The 21,790-nt window shown below is 43.6% G+C and overlaps 1 protein-coding gene across 4 annotated transcripts in view; it reads right to left on the reverse strand.

Annotated features, from left to right (window-relative positions):
- Nucleotides 1-21,790, reverse strand: part of NEURL1 (neuralized E3 ubiquitin protein ligase 1) — a 171,213-nt gene that overhangs the window by 60,010 nt on the left and 89,413 nt on the right. For all 4 annotated transcript variants that reach the window (XM_068139455.1, XM_068139457.1, XM_068139456.1 and 1 more), the window contains exons 2-3: nucleotides 7,849-8,090; nucleotides 1,723-2,044 (exon numbers count right to left, since the gene is read on the reverse strand). In XM_068139455.1, coding sequence (XP_067995556.1) covers nucleotides 1,723-2,044; nucleotides 7,849-8,090 — 564 coding nt within the window. The remainder of the gene's footprint in view (nucleotides 1-1,722; nucleotides 2,045-7,848; nucleotides 8,091-21,790) is intronic.

Genomic DNA, 21,790 nt, shown 5'->3' on the forward strand with positions numbered 1-21,790 from the left:
AAGACCGCTGGATCAAGCTACAAATACATATCTCAGCTCCACGCCAACTGTGTAAACTCAGAAGCTGCCTGCTTCATTCAGGGACTTTATACCCACCAGCGAGTCTGGAGCCTGTTAGGCTAGAGGTAAGTCAGTAGCTGGCAAGAGTCACATTTTCCTTGTGAAAGAGTATGCGGAAGGTGCTAGGACAATGCAGGGGCGGATGACGGATAGGAAATGATTGCTTGGGTATTTTTAAAGGAAACACATAATCCAGAGTTATGGGCCCTCATTAATCAGGTGGAGAAGTCCTGAGGTGCCAAATCTCACAAGAACAGCCAGAAGACTTGAAGTAATTCATAAACTCTTCCCAGTTGAACCCTTGTCATGACATTTGCCCAAATTATGAATTCCAATTCAAATATCACCACCTTGGCCTATGAACGGTTGCCTAGTGGCTCTGATTCAAGCTGATTCACAACACAAGATAAATCTTTCCTGCTCCATAAAGAAAGCAAAAAGCTGCTGAAAAATTTTTCATTCCTCTGTCTTGTGCAATCTTGGGCTGGTTGTTTTTGCAACACAAAGAGGCCAGTCCCATTTCTTCATCTTCTGAACCCACATCCCTCTTCCATGTCATGTAGCTTGCTACAGGCAGTTTTGCTACCGTATTTTTTAATACAGCAAACAGTCCAGAAAGGAGGCAAGGGCTGTTAGAATGAGGTTTCATTAAGGTTTTTGATATACAGCACAAAGGTGTTATTTTCACAGAGATTGTCAGTCTGCACCACAGGAGAAAAACCATCTAGCAAGATAGCCTCACCTTCAGGAGAAACTTCAGCTCATAAAGTTCAACAGCTACCAATCTTTCCATGGTGAAAAACAGACTGGTGAAATTACTGTTACATAGAGAAGAACTGTGATTTGCTTTTCAGTGACAATGCAAAACCAGCTCTAAGGCTGTATGTTGACACCCCTGGTCCCCCAGTAACATAGCTGCCCCTTAAGCTGGGTCCTTGGAGACTCTTTTCAGTTCTTCTAAGATGTTAAAACTCAAATAGCCAAAATTTTGACAGCCTGCACATCTGGGGCTAGACTGGGTCCTCATGAATGCCAGACTACCTCCATTTCAGCTGTGGGTGGCAGAAGACACGGGCTTTCAGCACTCCTTGTCCTCCAACCCCAACTGCATATTCAACCTTCAAGCTGCAGAGGATGAACCAAACTCCTCTGCGAAAGCAAGATCCTGACGAAACCAGCTGCAGCTTCTCACAGGTAATTTGGAAGACATCCACATTTCAAATCTGCCTGCCAAACCAGCCATAAAAAAACATAATAGTGCCACCCAGGAAGGATTTAATCCTTACATATAAAATTAATTTCCCCATTTTGGCATGGGGAAAGCAGCAGGTAAAATAAAAAGAAAGTTTTACAAGGTGTATGCCACATTCTAGACTATGGCTTGACACAGCAACCCCTCTGAGAGGAAATCCACTTATTTATAGGTGGCTTCCAGTGCTATACTGTAGCAGTTGCTTCCCACCTCCCACTCATATGATATTTACATGATAAGTTTCAAGCATGAACTAATCCAAGCTGTGGTCCTGAGATGCTCTGGGGAGAAACAATGGTCATTTGCCTGTGACTGTCCCAGCACAGCAAGGATAACAGGCAGTAGAAGGCTGGCCCTCTGCCAGGGAACAACTCAGCATCATGCTGGCACATTTGAACTCAAGTACTCACCTAAGAGCTGCACTCCACGGGTGAGTCCATAGACATCAATCAAAGCCCAGAGGGGCTCTGCCGTCCTCACCCCACTGAAGAAGAGCATTGCAGCGGAGTCATTCACCCGATAAAAAACCCGTCCCTTCTTGTCCACCCAGAAGGCAATGATGTTTCCCTCGTTTGCAAACTCTTCTGGCAGAGCCTTGGCCCAAAAACCACTTTGGGAAACCAAATCAGGGCACGCATACTTGGGCAGAGTGTCAGGGTTAATCCTCGATGGGTCCTTGGAAGTAAACCCCAGCCGAAGAGCTCCACTCCAGCAACACTGCTTTTTGGTGATCTGCAAAGACAATGGCAGCAATAACAGCGTGTGGCACTTGAACGTCTACTTAAGCACCACAGGCTCTGTGCCATCATGGCCACCACACAGATGAGCCCATGGCATTTAGGAAACATTTTATGAAGAAGCATTGCTGTAGCTTTTTCAGCTGCAAGCAGCAACGCTACACGCTCAAGTTAGAATAGACACACTAAAAACCCCAGCAAAACAAGCTGGAACAATCCTCACTTTCGATACAGACTCAGGGATGAGGTGTCAGAAAGCAGCCCTGAGGAAAAGGATTTGGGGTTGCTGATGGATGAGAAGCTGGACATGAGCAGGCAGTGTGTGCTTGCAGCCCAGACGACCAAGTCCTAAGCTGCATCAAAAGATGCATTGCCAGCAGATCCAGAGAGGTGGTTCTGCTGCTGTACTCTGCTCTGGTGAGACTTCACCTGGAGTACTGTGTGCAGTGCTGGAGCCCTCAATATAGGAAGGACATGGAGCTGATGGTGAGGGTCCAGAGGAGGGCCAGAAAAATGATCAGGGGGTTGGAGCACCTCTGCTATGAGGACAGGCTGAGGGAGCTGGGGGTGTTCAGCCTGGAGAAGAAGCAGCTCTGGGGAGTCCTAATAGCAGCCTTCCAGTACCTGAAGGGGTCCTACAGGAAGGATGGAGAGAGACTGTTGATAAAGGCCTGCAGTGACAGGATGAAGGGCAACAGCTTCAAACTAGAAAAGGGCAGATTGGATGTCAGGAAGAAGTTCTTCACTATGAGGGTGGTGGAACACAGGAACAGGCTGCCCAGGGAGGTGCTTGAGTCCCCTTCCCTGGAGATATTCAAAGTGAGGATTGACGAAGCCCTGGGCAGCCTGATCTAGTTGGTGATGTCCCTGCTGACTGTGGGGAGATCAGACTAGATGACCTTTGGAAATCCCTTCCAGCCTGGACCATTCTATGATTCTATGAAATTAAATCTATGTGAAGAAATTCCTTTTGGCCTAAGAACCATCTTCTCACAAAAATGTGCCAAAAACAGCTGTAAGAGCTTCATCTCAGCACCTGCAGCAGCAGAGCTCTTCCCTCATGGTGTTTAGATGATGGAGTCTCTCATGACCCAAGGGAAAAGCACTGGCTCCAGAATCATAGTCACCACCACTGGGTTTTCTGAGTTTGCCAGCCAAGTAAAAGATAGCTTTACCCCTGTTCAGCTTGGATTCAATCACAGCCTTGCAGCAGAGAACTTGTGTGTGGGAAAGCATAATTAAAAGTATTTAACTATATTAAATACACACTTAGGACGTAATAATAAATGTTGTTTCCTGACTGGGGAAAACTATTTATTTCAGCTGCAAGTGGTGTTTTGAAGATAGGTTGTGCACATTTACATTCCACCTGTCAGCACACAAGTTACTCACTGTGTCTAGGATCATGAACACTCACTATATTTTTTGGGGTGTCATATCCACCTTTCTGCACCTAAGAGATAGCAGGAGAAATGACCACAGATGCCTCCAAACTCGTCAGCCTCTTCTCACATGAATTAAGTAAGCCCTGGACTGAAGGGAATCTGAAGGTAGCAGGCAGGAAGTCCTAAAACATCATGCAGCTGCATGGCCTTTTTCTTTCCATGGAAGCAGAGAAGTCTTCCAGGGTTACTATGGTTTAGATGAAGATAATGCCTTTGAGAATTTTTTCCCTCATTTTGTTGAGTATGAACCTGCTGGGAGTTGTTCCTCTCAAAGGGATTCAGCCTGTCAGCATCCAAACTATGAAGTGAAAGGCACAAGAATGCTGGATCCAATCCTGATGTGGGGCCAGGGCATCTCCTGCATACCAGTTGACAAATTATTGCCCTTTCTGTTCACACACTGAACCTGCAGCAAATACGAGAGCACTTGAGATAGCTTTTTTCCATCAAAGACTGGCAGCCTCAAGCTATTGCACTCTTGGTTGCTAAAGGCTCAGATGAGTGACTGAACTGTCCAGGACTGCAGGACTTTGTCCTCAAAAGCCTGGCAGCAGCCCCTTGTGTCCCAGCTTGGAAGCACGGTGTTTTCACCATGGAATTCTCCAAGGCATTTTCTTTGGGCTTCTGAATTCTCTGCTAATCACATTTGTAAATATTGCATTTCTCTTTCACGTGTGCCTCTCCAAAGCAAATCTGGAACCTGTGCCCTTGGGGACACAATAATTTCACAACAAAGACAATCACTCAAATCCTAGAGATCTCTGTTTTATCATTAAAGCATCAGAGAAAATAACTCTAAGCTTCAGAAAACAGTTATCAACAGCCAAGCACCTAATCTGTTTACATGAAACACTTGAGCACTGACCATCCCCATGAAGCTTCTGCTCACTGGATGGACACTGAGGTGGCACTAAGAACTGAAGCAGACTTGCTATTTTATATATGCCTGGGCAGAAGGGATGGGATCATGTGTACACCCAGGTGAAAGGGAGTGGATGGAGTGTGCACATGACAAAAGGAGCAATATTTGCACACCCCAAGAAGAAGCCTGAATTATTTTTTGCAGTAAATGTACTGCAAGCTCTAAAGGCTTTTGGGTCTGAAATAAATATGGCCTCATTGTTATTTCTACAATTTACACTCTCACAGTTTCTTGCCAATACTTCACAGCAATCACAGCCTGTGTGAAGCAAATATTCACATGGTAATCAAGGCTGCACATGTTCCATGTATTAATCAGCACCTATAAACAGTCTCAATACAGTCTGACCACAAGCAAACCAATACCCAAATTAAAATCTAGTATAAAGCCTGCCAAGAATTAGGCACAGCTGGACAAAGGGTACACAGTTTTGCTAAAAAAGGCAATGGTTAATGACGGACCAAGTTCTCTCTTCAGCAGCCACTGCTAGCAGAAAAGCCTGGGAGGTCTACCGGGTACCAGAAAGGAAGAGAAAGATGCAGTCTGCATCCAAACTGCTAAGCCATGATTGCTTGCACAGATCCAGACTCCTGCTCTTTTGCTCATTTGTGCCTTGTGTTACACTCGACAACCTCACTCCTCTCTCTAGCAGCACCCTGAATTACAGGGAAGAAACAATACTGGGAGATAGAGCTTGGAGGCAAAGAAAAAGGAAATCTTGATAGCATTCCCAAAACTGCAAAGAAATCTCAGAATAAAACCCAAGACACAGTATCTAGTAAACAGAATGAAATACCCTAACCTCTAGTTATCCAAAGGGAGTTTAGATTTTATGGGACCTAAATAATTGGGTTCATGGTCAGTCTTTAGATAAGAAAGTTTGAGACAAAATTTTCCCCAGGTATGCAGAGTACTAAGGCAGTTGAAGGATAGACTTATTGGAAAAGCAATTTTCACATTTCCATCCATCCCTAGAGTACTGTTGATTACTCCCATGGGACCCTCCCACTGGACTCAGCAGGAGCTGTTTGTAAACCCCTTGTGCAGATCTGCATGTGTGTTCTTCACACATATTATGCAAGCTAAAATCCTAAAATATACAGTGACAAAGAAGTGTGAATTTCCAGAGAGAGCTACATTGTTTCAGAATGAGGAAGAAATAGCCCCAGATCTTTGTCTAAATCACTACAATCTTTGATGGTGTTTTCAAAAAGAAATGTTGCTTTCATCCTCTCCCAAATACTTTTTCTATTATTATTAATATTTTCTTTGGTAGTTATTTGTTCAAACTGCTAGCCCACATGGAAAGAAATCCTATTAGGCAATGTGAGGTAGTCCTGCTGGGTTCCTAGTCTGAAAGGAAGTAGGAAGAGTGCCACAAGAAAGATAACAAACCTGTAGGAGGGATTTTTTTTTAAACCTATGGGCCTAAGGCAGAAACCACAAAATCTCTATGCTTTCAAAAGGAGGCAGCTTCCTCATTTCTTGCTCCTTTGCTGGCTGTAAGAGAAGAGGCAAAGAGGGCTAATATGCTGCTGTAGGTGCCAGCACTCTGGGACCTCTATCAATGGGCAACAGCAGGATCATTCGGACTCAGCAGCTATACACAGATAAACCTCCTGAAAAGCTCCTTGTGTTTAAATTAAGGATTTGCAGGCAGATCTTTCCTGTGTACCATGAACTAAAGTTGCCAAAGAAGATGACCTACTTTATGCCAATGGAAGGAATGAAATCAGCTAAGAATGGAAAAATGCAGTCCCACAACCCACAGGGCATAAAGGCTGGAATATATCTGCGGATAAAATTTAAAGGGCCCCAAGCTCCTTTGAGGTGCTGAAAGCCTGAAAAGTGCTTCAGTTCCAAAAGGGACCCAGGAATTTCTTCATCAAGAGGCAGTTCCCAGTGCACATGGAGGCACACTGTCTTAAAGGAGCTGAACTTCCCATGCCAGCAGCAGCACAAGGGGTACCAACTCCATCCTCCTGGCTACTATGACACAGTAGAAGTGAAATCAGCCTCTGCCAGCAAGAAAAATGTGATATCTGCAGAGTTCTCTCCTCTGAGCTTAATGCTACCAGGTGACTAATTAAACAAAGCAGTCAGAAGACCATGAGAAATAGCTGTTTCTTAGATGGGAACTGACTGCTCCTTTCATCCTCTCAGCCAAACCCTTTTGTCTTCCTTGCCAAGCATGCAAGCAAGCACTTTCATTTCCAGGTCTTTTTTTACCTTTTATCAGTTGTCTGTGGTGAGGCTGACTCCCACCTCCATGAGACCAGCCTTCATATGCGCCTTGTTTACAGGAAGTGCTCATTGTGGAACTGAACACATTCACTAACTCCGTGCTCTCCCATAGCCCACCCAGTAAACTTCCTTTACAGGATGCACACAAAGCCTAGAGAATATGTTGACTAGACAACCTTTCAGGCTGACCAATTTTTTCTTGCTGTTTTCCCTGCAATCTCAACTTACTCTGTTGTACATTGTCTAACATGAAGATAAACTCTTTTTGAGCATGGATTTCCCTTATGTTACCAGTTTCTGCAGTCGTCTGTCCCAACAGCTTCAAGAACTGCAGTGACAAAAGCAGAAGTACCAAAAAAAGACTGCGGATCTTTAAGCCCAAGTTCTGACTACTATATATACTGGGGGTACTGGTTGGCAGTAGGCTGAACACAAGCCTGCAGTGTGCCCAGGTGGCCAAGAAGGCCAATGGCATCCTGGCCTGTAACAGGGACAGTGTGGCCAGCAGGAGCAGGGAGGTCATTCTGTCCCTGTACACTGCACTGGATAGGCCACACTTTGAGTCCTGTGTCCAGTTCTGGGCCCCTCAGTTTAGGAAAGACGTTGACTTGCTGGAATGTGTCCAGAGAAAGGCAACAAAGTTGGTGAGGGGTTTGGAACACAAGCCCTATGGGGAGAGACTGAGGGAGCTGGGGTTGCTTAGCCTGAAGAAGAGGAGGCTCAGGGGAGACCTGATTGCTCTCTACAACTACCTGAAGGGAGATTGTAGACAGGTGGGGGCTGATCTCTTCTCCCAGGCAACCAGGACCAGAACAAGAGGACACAGTCTCAAGCTGCACCAGGGGAGGTTTACACTGGATCTTAGGAAGAAATTCTTCATAGAGGGCCCATTGGAATGGGCTGCCCAGGGAAGTGGTGGAGTTGCCATCACTGGAGGTGTTTAGGAGGAGACTTGATGTAGTGCTTGGTGCCATGGTTTAGTTGATTAGATGGTGTTGGATGATGGGTTGGACATGATGATCTTGAAGGTCTCTTCCAACCTATTCAATTCTATTCAATTCTATTCTATTCTATTCTGTGTTGTTCAAGGAAGGGCTAAAGGTATGGTGCAAGCATCAAAAGCTTGGTACACCCCAACATTCATTCACAGCAGTTCCCATGACAATAGGGCAGGAATCATTTACTTACCTTAAGCCTGATTTGTTCGTAAATTACAATGGGCCTGTTGCTGAAGGTGATGGCATTGCAGAAACTAGCCTGGCGCTTCACTGCCTTCTGGGTCGTGTCCATGATGATCTGGGATCCCTTTGTGTGAGGATGGAAAAGCAGAGGGCTGATGGACAGAGTTCCACACTGTGGGATAGGGAGACAGTGCTTCTGTTTGTGGTGGCATCGGTGGGAGGAAGCTGAAAATGACCCACCTATGGAATCTGAAAGCAGAGTGAGGAAAAAAGGGTTTCAAATCTGCTGTGAGTCAATGAAAAGAAAAAAAAAAAAAGAAAAGAAAAGAAAAAAAAAAAAAGGCAGGCTTACTTCAGAGAGGAACTATAGGTAAAAACAGAAGTTAGTCATTGTAAAGCACTAAGGCTTTCTAAACCATCTTGAACAATAAAAGGCTATGAGTATACTGAAGGCTAACATCTGGACTGTCTGCTAGTACAGACCATGGCGTGGAGACCACAGCTGAATACTGAAATCACAGGCCATCTTGAGGCCACCAGAAGAGAAGGCAAGAGCCAGTTCCAAAACTGGGGCAACATACATGTGAAGTTGTTTCATTGAAGTTGTCACATTTTGGGAGCAACCTTCCACTGCCAGAGGACTCCCACACAAGCTGACCATTTTTCTCACTCCTCCATTGCAACAGCACATCCAGGGAAGGAGATCCTGCCTTTCTCTAGCCAAGGCCCTAGACAAAGAGTCAATGCGTGGTCAGCACAGTCAGGACAGCAGCTTTGTTCGTGAACAAATGGATGTGTGAGTTTCTTTTCAACAGGGAGCCTGTAGTAGTTCAAGCACAAAACAGTCATTATGCTGAACACAAGTCAGCTGCTTCCTTTTCCTTGTGTGCACATACACACCACACTATGCACATATGTTTGGGAGGAAATACTCATAGATATGGAAACAGAGCATCAACAGAATAAAGGATTATTTTGTGATAGGCTCAGGGATACCAGCAAAGGCAAATATGACCTTAAGAATGTGCCAGCTTGTTCTGCAAAGATGCATGACTAAAGGGTATGGCTAAAACTTCTACCCCTCAAACATGTAAACTATAGAAACTAATTATAGACATTCTTCACACAAATTAATTGCTGACAGTTATGTCTTTTTATAGCCACTATAAAATAATGCTTACAACTCTGGTGCAACTCTTGGCTTTGCTCCTCCTGGCCTTTGAGGTAGCTTTGGCTTGTAGTTACATGAAGTCATAATGGCACATCGTCAGGGTGAGCCTGAATAACTACCAACAGAACTTAAAATCCTAGTTTCTGATGAGACTATTTTAATTTAACTTCAGCATCAGACACTTTGCCCTCATCTCATCTGCTTGCTTCCTCCTCCCCTCACTCCGATTTTCAGCAACAGTCCTATCCCTTCAGAACAGAGCAGGGAGGCCAGACAAATGAGGCTTTTACCTTTAAACTCTGCCATTAATGATTTAAGGGAGAGATGAACCATCTGGGGGTTACTTGATGCTAAAAATACTGTAGAATAGAAGACATCATCCTTCTGCCATGCCTCACACGTGGAAGAGGATGAATAAGGGGCAGAAAACCAAGAAAATGCAGAGGTGAGCAAACACATCAAAGAGAGAAACCCTCAGGAAAAATAGATTGCATGGAAGGGGGAGCTTAACACAAGGAAGGTCAGGATGCAGCAGTTCATATGAGCCTCACCTTTTCTCTTTGGAGACACTACTGACCTCAGCAGTGTACCCTGTGTCTCCCCACAGCCAGGACTGTGTGGTCAGTAGACAATACAAGCTGCAACAGCCTCACAGAGAGAACCTTCTAGGGTTACTTCCTAAGATCTGTTTAATTAGAGGCTGTCTTATGCCCCAAAGAAGAAGGGGCTGAATTACTTTCAGTACCACCAGCTTTTTTCCAAACTGACTACTACTCTCTACTACCACTCCTGTGGAGCCTTGTTAAGTCCTCAGCTTTAATGATACCTTGCTGATGAGTTCTTCAGGCTTAATAGTATTTTGCAAAGAAGTACTTTATCACTGCAAATGTGATGCTCTTCACCATCACAAATGGTTATGAGTCAGAGACAGCAAGAGTGGCTGACTTAAACTTGCTCCAGTTGGGTCATGCTGGTCCGCAGGGACAAGATCATTGACAGATGGTCAAAGCAAACCATTCCAGCCTCTCTTTTGGCTGAAAATTTTTCAGGCTACTGGATCTCCTCACTGTTCATCTCTTAGCTGCCACTCTCTTTCTGCTATATCACTTTTTTACAGGTAGACTAACTGAAAATAAACATCCAGTGTAAAATCCTAAATTTTTCATCTTCTCTAAAATAGACATGAAGTCAGTCATTTCTGAAGCAAGACATATATTGAGGCATACAATCAATTGCTTGAGATAAAGTGAAGTGATCCATAGAAAGTTATGAAAACCTCTTTTTCTGGTCATTTCCAGTCTTGGGTATTATTATTTTTTCAACACCTCTAATAGTTTCTAGGGGTGCATCAATGAGAAAGACAAGCTACTAGTGAATATACATTCAATTCATGCCATCTTTGCATCCAGATTATACTTCTTGCAAGTAGCTACTCACCACAACACACTTGTGCAGCACAAAGGCACACACATTTTAAGCTCTTTGCATATCTCACTGTTCTCATTTTACTCGATATTTTGCTGTGACAATAGCTGACACACCTCTCCAGAGGACATCACACCCTTCTCAAATGCAGTAATGGAGTCACCAAAATGGTCCACAGCTTTCAAAACAGGTTCCAGTAACATCACTGCATATGTCCAGAGCATCTGCTGGAGCAGCCATAGGGTCCTGCCTCACCCTATGGGAAGGATGTTAGAGAAATGCTTATTTCCTGTGACAGCTCAGCACTGCTGTGTGAGAACGGGTCAAACTCATGCCACATCAGCGACTGTAGGATGAGCGCTCCCTGTGCAGACAGCTGAAATGCAGGGCAGTCAAGCTCTACCAGAACAGAAGAAGCCACCCCAGGATCAGTTTCCACAGGCAGATAATGCAAATGGAGGGGAGATCGCCTTCTTTCTCACAAACGTTCTTACACAGCAGTGACTCCTGCATGATGAACACATTTGGGTACAGACCAGAAAAGAGAAAGTCTTAACTGTTGAAAAGTACATCTGTTTTATAGTGGGGATTTACACCTTACATATACTTGGAGAAGTTGCAAAGCAATGGGTCAACATCTTTAGGCAAGTATGTCCGTTCCAAAAGAAGACACCATGCAACTTCAAATGGCAGCAAAACCACCTCACATGGGATTTAGATAAAGGACACTTTAGCTGCACAAGTTGGTGAGACATATTGATGTCCTTGCTTGATAAGCTAAAACTAAAATAAATCATCTGACTAAAGTTTCTGTTCTCACTGGGCTGGACATGGACTCCAGCCTTTTCCCATCCCCTTGTTTAAACTACTACACATTTTGACATCCTCAGCCCTTGGTATACAGCTGGGGCCCTTGCAGTACATTTCATGTTTTTTTCTTCTTTATGTAAAATAATTGAGTGAAACTCTCAAAGCCAGAGTTTCAGCTGCCAAAATAGGCAAGAGCCCTCCTGATTTCCTAGCAACCACAAAGCTATCCCAGGCTTCTCTGCCACAAAGTGACTTATCAGTCACCTAACAAAGGCATGGCTTGAAATAAAAATCACAAGCAAATGTGTGTTTGGGGAAAAAGACTGACATATAAGAATGTGTTCAAGGGCACTGAAAGTTTCCCATTCCACAATAAAACACAATTTCCCCCTGACCAGCAGAAGTAGTAACAACATGCCATGACTAGGCAAACTGGCATCTTGTGATAAAAGTCACAAGGGCAAAATCATGCTACAAATCTGGAGACAGACCGTGTACTTCCACACAGCTCTCTGAGTTTTGTACTGAGCCTGACAAAGAACAGCATCTGCTCACTCATATTGCTTTAAAGACTGAATAGAATCACAGAATGCTAGAGCTTGGAAGGGACCTCCAGAGATCATTGAGTCCAATGCCCCTGCCAAAAGCAGGCTCACCTAGGGTAGTCCTCATAGGAAAGCATCCAGGTGGGCGGATGCATTCCTGTGAGGGAAAACCCATTGAGGGGGGGAAGAAAACCCATCCAAAATGTGGATGGGTTTTGAAAGTCTCCAAGGAAGGAGAATCCACAACCCACCCCGGCAGCCTCTTCCATTGCTCCATCACCCTCACTCTAAAGTTTCTGCTCATGTTGAGGTGAAACCTTGTATGTGCAAGTTTGTACGTGGAAATCAGCTTTAAATTCACATCCAGTAATAGACTGCATTTGAACCCTGAACACAAGATGCTCCTAATACTCTGAGCCCCACCAAGAGAGCAACAAAGTGGTAATGCACCAGATGCTCTACCATGACACATGCACCTGGTCTGGATCTTCTGAAATATTTAGTAAGCCAAAGTGAAGGAGTCTGAACCGCTCTGCTTTCAGTGTCCCAATCCTAAGTGCATCCTTTTCAGAGTGCTGTTTGAGAAAGCAGAATATCACCCCAAATGTGGCACACTTGCCCCTCCATGTACATAAGATGTCCCTGTTCTCCTGGATCACAAGGCCTGAGCAACATCTGCACACTGTATAAGAGGAAGCACTGGATATTCTCAGCTTAGCAAAACGCATCACAAAGCCTGTTAGGGGTTTCCACCCAAGTGCTCATGCTTTGCAAACATTAAGCATAATCTTAAAGACTTGGGATTTCTTAAATGCTGCAAGAAATCACTGGGTTGGTTTTTTTTTAATACTTTTTTTCCAGTTGGAAAAAATCTTGATAGGCACCTATCAGAATACCATCAAAACTCATTTCAGACTGAAAAGTAACTGCAAGGTATTTAAAATTAACTTATACTCTGGCATTCAGGATAGAAAAGAAAAGACTACTATAAAACAGAGCAGGGCTAGGGAAGTCATTCTTCCCCTATACTCAGCACTGGTTAGGCCACACCTTGAGTACTGTGTCCAGTTCTGGGCTCCTCAATTTAAGAAGGACATTGAGATACTTGAACATGTCCAGAGAAGGGCAACAAGGCTGGGGAGAGGGTTTGAGCACAAGTCCTATGAGGAGAGGCTGAGGGAGCTGGGGTTGTTTAGCCTGGAGAAGAGGAGGCTCAGGGGAGACCTTATTGCTGTCTACAACTACCTGAAAGGAGGTTGTAGACAGGTGGGGGTTGGGTTCTTCTCCCAGGCAACCAGCACCAGAACAAGAGGACACAGTCTCAAGCTGTGGCAGGGGAAGTTTAGGCTCAAGGTGAGGAGACAGTTCTTCACAGAAAAAGTAATTGGCCATTGGAATGTGCTACCCAGGACAGTGGTGGAGTCACCATCCCTGGAGGTGTTAAAAAAAAGAAAGACTAGTTGTAGCACTTGGAGCCATGGTTTCGTTGTCAGGTGGTGTTAGGTAATAGGTTGGACTTGATGATCTCTGAGGTCTTTTCCATCCTGATTGATTCTGTGACTGACACACAGCAGCAAGTGGGAACAAATCCCTGTCCACTGGGGAGAAGTCTGTTGGTGACAGAGATATCTGTCCTGCAGACTAGTGACAGTGAAAGAGGGACAGGGCAAAATATCATGCTATGAAAAGAGAAAGGAAAACATCTTTGCATTATTAAAAGCAGCTGACAGATAAAGCACTATCTGGCAGGTGGCCTTACTGTATAAAAAGAAAGAGTTGAGAAGGAATAAAAGGAAACCATGTGCAGGTGTCGGAAACATAAGGGAAGCCCTGCCCCAGGGACACAGGCACAGCACAGCAGAAAAGCCTAGTCATGAAAGAATACTGCACAGCCTCTGCCAAGATGGTTACACAGAAGAAAAAAACAACATAAAAATCAGCTATTAGATGAATGTTTATAAGCCTTATTGCTTTCTAAGGTGGTCCCATAGTTCCAAGGATTATCAGTGAAATATAGTATGACTAGTTACAGCGATCCTTTACATTTCTTAATAAAGTTCTAAAGGAGAAAACCGTAATGAATTCATCGTGCTAGGCTTAGCAAATTAATTCTTAAAAGCACACTTCAAGGTAGAGTTTACTAAAAATAAATATTAGCTTAACACCAGTGGAAACTGAAAAGGGGTTGCAGACCTTGATTTCTCACATGCAGTCTGACCCAGAGCATGTGCACAGAAGGCAACCATAAACTAATGCAAATTAAAAGCAAGGGCTTCTTCAGTGCCTTTAAAAACATGTTTGCTGTTCTAGAAAGAATAAGTCATCATGCGACTCCAGTCTACATCCAACTCCTCCTGTACCCAGTTACAATGATAGTGATCCTGTCAGATTGCTGTCACCACGGTCAGCTGCTAGCCTCAGAATTACAAGATGATCAGAAAGAAAAAGCAAAGCTTTGCTCTTCCACACAGACAAACTAGAGCATTGCAGGTGCTGAGGCATTCCATAACAGAAATGCAAAGGGTTAATTCTGGAGCATTCAATTAAAAACATTTGAAATTATGAAGCATCTTGAGTTAAACTTCAGTGAATTAAGGACATATCAACAAGGTGGATCTAAGCCAGCAGGTCAGATCTAGCACTCCCATCCAAGAGTCCAAAACAAGTCAAAGCCAAAACGTAACTTATTTTCATCTGTGCTATTTTAGCAGTGACAAGATGTATCAAGAGAGTAGGTTTGCACATAGTGTAAGATTTTCCATTTAAATTGCAAGCTACAAGACAAGAGGCAGGTGCAGACAGCCCACATGCACATGAAAGGAGATAATACCAGTCTGGGTAGGGCTTGGAGTTGTGCCTTTTTTTTTTTTTCCCCCTTTCCTTTTTTCCTTTTTTAAGACCAAAAAGCAAACCTGTGTTTAAAGTAATAGATCTGAAAGACAAGAAGGATGAATTTATAGACATCTATGAGAAGCCACCCCCACTATAAAAACTGGGCAATAGAAACTGGAGCATCTCTCCTATGAGGACAGGCTGAGAGAGTTGGGATTGCTCAGTTTGGAGAGAAGAAGCCTCTGAGACCTTGTTGTGGCCTTCTAATATCCGAAGGGGGCCTACAAGAAAGCTGGTGAGGGACTTTTTAGGGTATTGGGTAGTGACATGACTACAGGGAATGGATCCAAGCTAGAGAAGAGGAGATTTAGATTAGACATCATGAAGAACTTCTTCACCATGAGGATGGTGAGACACTAGAACAGGTTGCCCAGGGAGGTGGTAGAAGCCCATCCCTAAAGGTTTTTAAGGCCAGGCTGTGTTGTGCATTTATGTCACATACAGTGCAGCAGCTAGGGAGCAGAGATGTGTCCTGTTCAACAGTCACTCCTCATGTGGAGGCAATAACCTCTGCAGGAGTGCCAGGCACTTACCTGGGCATGGGGCTTGTTTAGCAACACCTGCTGAACCCACTAACTTACAAGCACCCAGGCTCTAGAAGGCCTGCTTGAAGACAATGTTAAGCTACGAGTACTAGCAAGAATTGGGACAGTAAGCAATCTTCATAGAGCTTGAAAAATTAAGGTGAAAAGAGCTGAGGAGTTACAGAAGAATGAGGTCTCTGCTTCAGTTATGTTAAGCCTGAGCTGTATGTAGTATTTATTTATTTAAGAAGGGGGAAAAAAAAAGGGGCAAAAATTCAGGTTGGCCAAAGGAAATTTAAGTATTAGAGAGGAGAGGTGAATCTGTTAATTAACTGTAGGAAGGATATGGCTGAACTAATGCTTTATAGTTGAAATTCTTGCGAGAAGGGTGGGAAGATGATCTTGGGCAGAGCATAGAGGATAGTCTACCAGATGTGGAAAGGAAAGTGAGGAAGACCCATAAAATAAAGGAGAAGACAGCAAGGCAGGACTGAGTTGGGGAGGTAAACCCTCACACGCACCATCTCCAGGAAGAACAATCTGGCTGACCAAGTATGTGAAAATACCAAGCACCATGAAAATGGCTGATAATACCCTTTTCTTTGGTGAAGGAAAAAATTAAATCTGAAGGTATGTGAATATATAAGATTTTCTATATGTGCACACAAAGCTGTCAGGAAGAAAGAAACCCCTTCCTCCTCAACTGAGTTTTAAACTTCTCACCTTCAATAATGATGCCATGTAATCATTAACCATCTCCTGGTCCCTAATTAGGCACTGTTTACTCAGCATCCCCCAGGCTTTTACAGCAGTTCATTCACCAAGGTGGCACACCACAGAGGATAACCATGAGACCTCTGGCACTGCGCTGCTTCCCACAGGCGCTGCCCATGCTTTGCTTCCCTCCTCACACTCCCCATGCAAATCCCCACACACCCCCACCCACACACACCCTGAGTCCCTGTGGACCTAAGTCTGCTAAGCACATAAGAACACCATAAGTAAGCAGCCATATGCTCCTGCTGCTGGGTACAGAGGGAGGGGGTGAGAAGCCCTCCAGAAAGACGCTGAGGAGAAGCAGGATGAATTGCCTCAGGAGCCACATCTTCTGGGTCCAGCCAGATCCATGCAGAGAAGACCCACACTTCTCCACGCGTTATCTTCTAGCAGCTCCTCCGATCCCCAGGTGGAAATGACTTGTATGTGGCATATAATTTTTTGGTTTTGAGAGCAATAAGGCACTTCTGACCTTATTCTCTTTACATCTTAGTGATTTTGCATCTTTGTCATTATTACTAAGGCACCACACCTCAAGTTTGAGCAGAAAAATGAGAAGATCAAAGTAGAAAAAGGTACTCTGGAAGCATCCAGAGCATCTTTCTTGATTTAGAGTGATTTTGCTCTGCTGTGATGAGGTCGGCTCTGTCAGCAGTCTAACAAAAAAATGCAAAAGCATACTTATGTCTTCTAACAAAAGAAAGCAAGATTAAGTCCAGCTCTGTTTAAGATTGAAGGATGTTTCAAAAATTCTGTTTATCCTTCTCTTGCAAATGTGCAGTTTGAGAATATTCTCCTTTGCTAATATCTGATGCTTCAGAAGGAGGAGGAACAGCTTGCCCAGGATGATGGCTGATCTGTCCGTGCTGCAGATGGTGGGGCAGAAGGAAAAAAACCCAAAATACAAACAAAACTTTCCATGCTACCTCTTCTTCATAATCCTTATCTTCTCAAAGATAAGAAGATATACTCTTGGCCATGGAAGTTTGTATACTTTATGTGCTTCTCTGACTCACTGTATTAATGAATCAGTTCTCTGTTGTAGCTCATTTTCCAGAAAACCTCCACTTGGGACAAGCCAGTGAACATTCTCACTACTATAATTCCAGTTATTCATTTTCTTAGTTCGAGTTACTCATTTTCTTAGTGTATATCAGAATTATGCATAGAACATTTTGCACCTGAATGAACAATACAGAGTTCTTCCTAATTTATAACCATATAAACTAAGCCCAGCTAGTTATTGTAGGCATTTAACTATGAGAAAACAACACCTCTGCCCCTGTTTTAAGCTCATACGAGCACACAGAGAGGGCAAGCTCAGTTTCTGCTCTCATTCACATCCTGCTGTAGGTCTTCTAGGAAGCCAAACGATGGCTCCACATGTGTTCTCCCCAAATAGCACATCCCCTTGCTCCCATCAAAGGCAAGCACCTGGGCTACACAGGTCCCAGGGTACAGTACAAGTATAAACCTTGCACCAGTTTTGAACCAAAAGGCTCATCCTCACAAGCCTGGTGTTTCCACTGAAGTGCTAAGGGCATGCTGCTTTTCCCGTTCCACTCCTGCAACACACAACACAGCTGTGATGCCCAGCTAAACTGCTGTCCTAGGGGCAGCCCTCCTTCCCTGCACAGCCCAGTCAGCAGAACAGCCACTGTCCAAGGGTTTATGACAGTTCACACTGCAAAAAAAAAAAAAAAAAAAAAAAAGTAGCTACATAAAAGCAGAGCCTGCCTGCAAGTATTTTATGGCCATGTAATATTTCCATGCACTACAAATCAATGTAAAAGATGTTTTCTTCAAGGGGCCTCATACAGACGGTGTTTTTAAAATGCATTCCCTGTGCTAAATATAAATCACTAAGAGTTTTTGCTCTTCCAAAAGATTAACTAGCCTCAGTATTTTGGGATCTAATTCTGGAATACTTGTAGAGGTGCCAGTATTCTCTTCCAATTTAAATACAGTTTAATGGAAAGTCTGTCCTGGGCATATTTTCCGTGTACAATGTCATAGCTTGGAAGTCTGAATCTTGAGAGTTCACCAGCAACAGAAGTAACCTGTCAAGGTTAAAATTTAGATATTTGTCAAGACAAGAAGGAAGGTGGGAGCAATGGAGAGGAGAGAAAAGGCAAATATGAGTAGTGGAGACAAACAAGTGGATCTGCAGAATCAGAATCCAAGAGATAGTAGAAAATGGTGGAACTATGCAAAGAAAATCCAAGTTAGGGAAGTTGCGGTTCTGAACTCCAGCCATTGAATTATATTTGAGTTGTACTTGGGTAAAATCAAAGGCATGCCTCTGAACTCAAAATGCTGAACTGGGGCCACAGCAGGCTAATCTGCATATTTCCAATATAATTGGAAGGCCGCTCTGTATACTCCATCACCTTGGCATAGCACAGGCTCCCCAGCACAGAACAGAAAGCAGGGACATTTGCAAGAAGGTCATGGGGGTGCTGGAATCATATTCATAGCTCTTGAGCAGATAACAAAGACTGTTGGAAGGTATAAAGAGCTTGGAAAACACTTCAAGACAGGGATAACATCATTTGTCTCCAAGCAAACTCTGGAGTCACCCTAAATGAAATATCTCTGAGATTGTAGTGATTTAACTCTCAAATACCATCAGCTCTTCAAAGCCACAAAAGGTTTAAAGACCAACATGCTAGGTGAGCTTAGACTACAGCAAATAGCAAAGAGCTCCTTCCTCAAGAGCTCATGAGCTTAGCTACACTGGGGATTCAGCATTCACACATGCTTTGTGCCTTCCCCAATACCCATCTCTGTGTACAGTGTAGGTGTGCCCAGTACAGTCTGAACGTGCTCCTGCCTTACAGCACAGCATGTTAGTAAGGCATAATAGCCCAGAAAATAGTTCAGAAACATTGTTGACAACTTTGGACTGTAGCTGTGAAATCTCCAGTGGTTTTGTTGTCTTCTCTCCATTTTGCTGCTTGAAATTATTGAGAATGTTACATTTGTGTGCCCTCATTTGAATTTAGCATCCGAATGGGCCAGGATATATATCCCTTGGCCTACTCTTCTACTGTAGATTATATTTATCATTCAGTACCACACCCATGAAGTTTTATGCCATAATGCCATTTCTAAGGAATATTAGGAAGCAGTTTTTCTTCTATCATACATGACATTTGCATTTAGTGCACACCTATTTTGCAAATATAAACTATCCATTTAGAGTCACTTCAAGGAACTGTGAAGCTGGGTCATTTTGTGTGTAGTCCTGTTTAAAAACACAGGGCTCAAGTCATACTTGTTTCATACTCTTCCTCCTGAAGTTCCCTGCTACTGTTCTTTGCAGGGTCTCTCAAGAACTTGCCTGCCAGTAATGGCTCCTTAAGCTATCCATATTTAACACTAAACAAACACTTCTGCGATGTAGTGATTCTTTTTCTGGAGCCCAGGCAGTGATTTGCCCAAATGCTCTTGTTCCCTCCTTTCCGTGGTTTAAGCACACCTCCTCTGCTGACCGCTGCCTGCAAGTGCATGTGAAATGGCTTTCTTCCAAACCTAAGAGCCAGAGCTCCCCTTCCCATGGAGCAACCAGAGGACACACCTGCCCAGGTGACAGTATAGCCAAAGGATAATGTCCAGCTGCAGATGCTCCTGTGATGCAGACCTACCACCGCTCAGAGACACCAAGAATTTCCAGACCACCGGAATCTGTTTTACAGCTGCATTGCTCTCACCAACCACAGCTGAGGGTCAGCCTGCATTATCCCAGGAGCTGGCTGAACAAGCACTTAGTCTTGTCTCTCTAGGGACAACATTCCTAAGCTGCATGAGCAGGCCTGTGAATCTTTTGCAAAAACCTTCTGTTGGTGATATCCTCTTACTCAGGTCAGTGCTTTCCACTCTGCAGACTGGTGGCCATAGATATACTGTCACACAGTACATCTTCTCTATGTCTTTTTCCATCTGCTTTCATTTCTTTCTCATCAACTGAAAATGTTCCTTTTCAGCACAAGAAAATTGCCCTGTTCACTTTCTTGGTAGCCAGTTCAGTCTCCAAACTGTTTCCATCCACATCACCTAGATTTAGGTTGGACTCGGTGATCCTCGAGGTCTCTTCCAACCTTAGTTATACTGTAATACCTATGTAAATGTCAAAGATTTTCATTGAATACAAAGTCCAAAGGTAATCCTAAAGGGAAGCCCTTTAAACATACCTCTGATGAGGGTTTCCTGGTTGCAGGGTTTGTGCTGTTGCAAAGTGGAGTATGAAAGTTCTTTGCTCACAAAGAAAAATACACCTTAAATTCTAGTCTTCCTGGACACTGACTAGACCCAAAAGATATTGATTCCAGTGGTGTTTTTCCTGGCTATGTTTGGCAGCAAATAAATCCTTTAAGTATGGAGTAAGCCAGCAACCTATCAGGTCAGTGAAAACTTCACCTTTTTTGTCTTTACTATTTGGCCACATTTAACATCCTCCTAAATATTTCAGAGTTACAGGACCCATGTACTTCCTTGAATTCCTCTCTCTGTGTCCATTTCTCCTTGAGGAAAACTCACAGAACACATCATCTTCCCTTTTGCTTGCTTTGCTGTGCCCTCCTCTGCAAAACATCTTCCACCTCCCTCTTTCAAGTCTTCCACTTCTTCACTGCTCTCACCTTATCCAGAGCATTTTTCTCTCTCACTCACTTAAGTTTACTCAGGATTTTTTTGTTTAGTTTTGTTTTTTTAATCTCTTGTAGTCTCTTGGTTTCTTCTCAAGACAGACATGCTACATATATTCTCATTTGGAAAACAAAACAAAAAACCAAATCAAACCAACCTACAAACTCATCTGTAATGTATTCCCGCAAAGTAACATACACTGGATACTAAGAAAGGTTGCAGGGTTTGTGATCAAAACATCACTTTTTCAGGTGCATTGCTGGGCTTAAAGGATGGGAGCTCCATGTCTGACTCCCACCACTGAGCTGTTAAACTTCCAGCCTGCATGGCAGAGCTGGCATGAGGGCACAAAAGTGGACCTGCCAACCCAGTGCAGGACATCAGCCCTTCTCTCCAGTAACTCTCACTGCACAAATAGAACCTAGAACTTTTGCCCGAACCAGAGGGGTTTCAAGTAGCTCTAGAAATGTTAACCACTACATGATTAAAATATTATTTTATTCCAGGCAAATAATTTAAGTACTGCTGAGGCAAAACCAGGAGGAGGGGCAACATTTCTCCCTTTACGCAAGAATTTGGCCATCTAACACGCACATTCCTTTGTTAATCTGCACTTTCTGCAACACAGTCACAAGTGGAATCTAAACTACTGACTTTCCCACTCTCATCTGGCTCTAAAGCACTACCAGTGCACAGCCTACCAGTAATTAACACTGCTTCTTTAACAGGCTGGCACCTGAACCTGGACCACTGAATTAGAATAAGGAGCCTTACCAGACAGTTAGGGCATAGAAATAAGCACAACTACTACTCCATCATCCTTCTTAGCACTTCCCATGCCAGATCCATGAAGTTATTAGAGAACATTATGCTTTAAATAGTTGCTGGAGTAGTCCACAAAGGGACTTTTTTTACCTTAGCATCTCCTGCAACAGGTCAGCCTGTAAAAAAACAAGGGTGTTGAATCCTTACTCTCTGGGCACAAGAGCACATAGAAATGCTTAATTTCTTTTTCAAATGATCCTGCCTGCTAGCCGCTCCTTCATTCTAAAGATGAAGAAGAATCCTGGCCAAAACTGTCTACAGTCTGCATATAAGAAACAGCAAATAAATGGGAGTAAGAGGAAAATAACTTCGTGAGTAATAGTATGTTTTATC

Source organism: Melanerpes formicivorus, unplaced genomic scaffold (genome assembly GCF_026170545.1).
Source record: "Melanerpes formicivorus ecotype bairdi unplaced genomic scaffold, bMelFor1.0.p_v2 SCAF_6, whole genome shotgun sequence".
Lineage (NCBI taxonomy): Eukaryota > Metazoa > Chordata > Aves > Piciformes > Picidae > Melanerpes > Melanerpes formicivorus.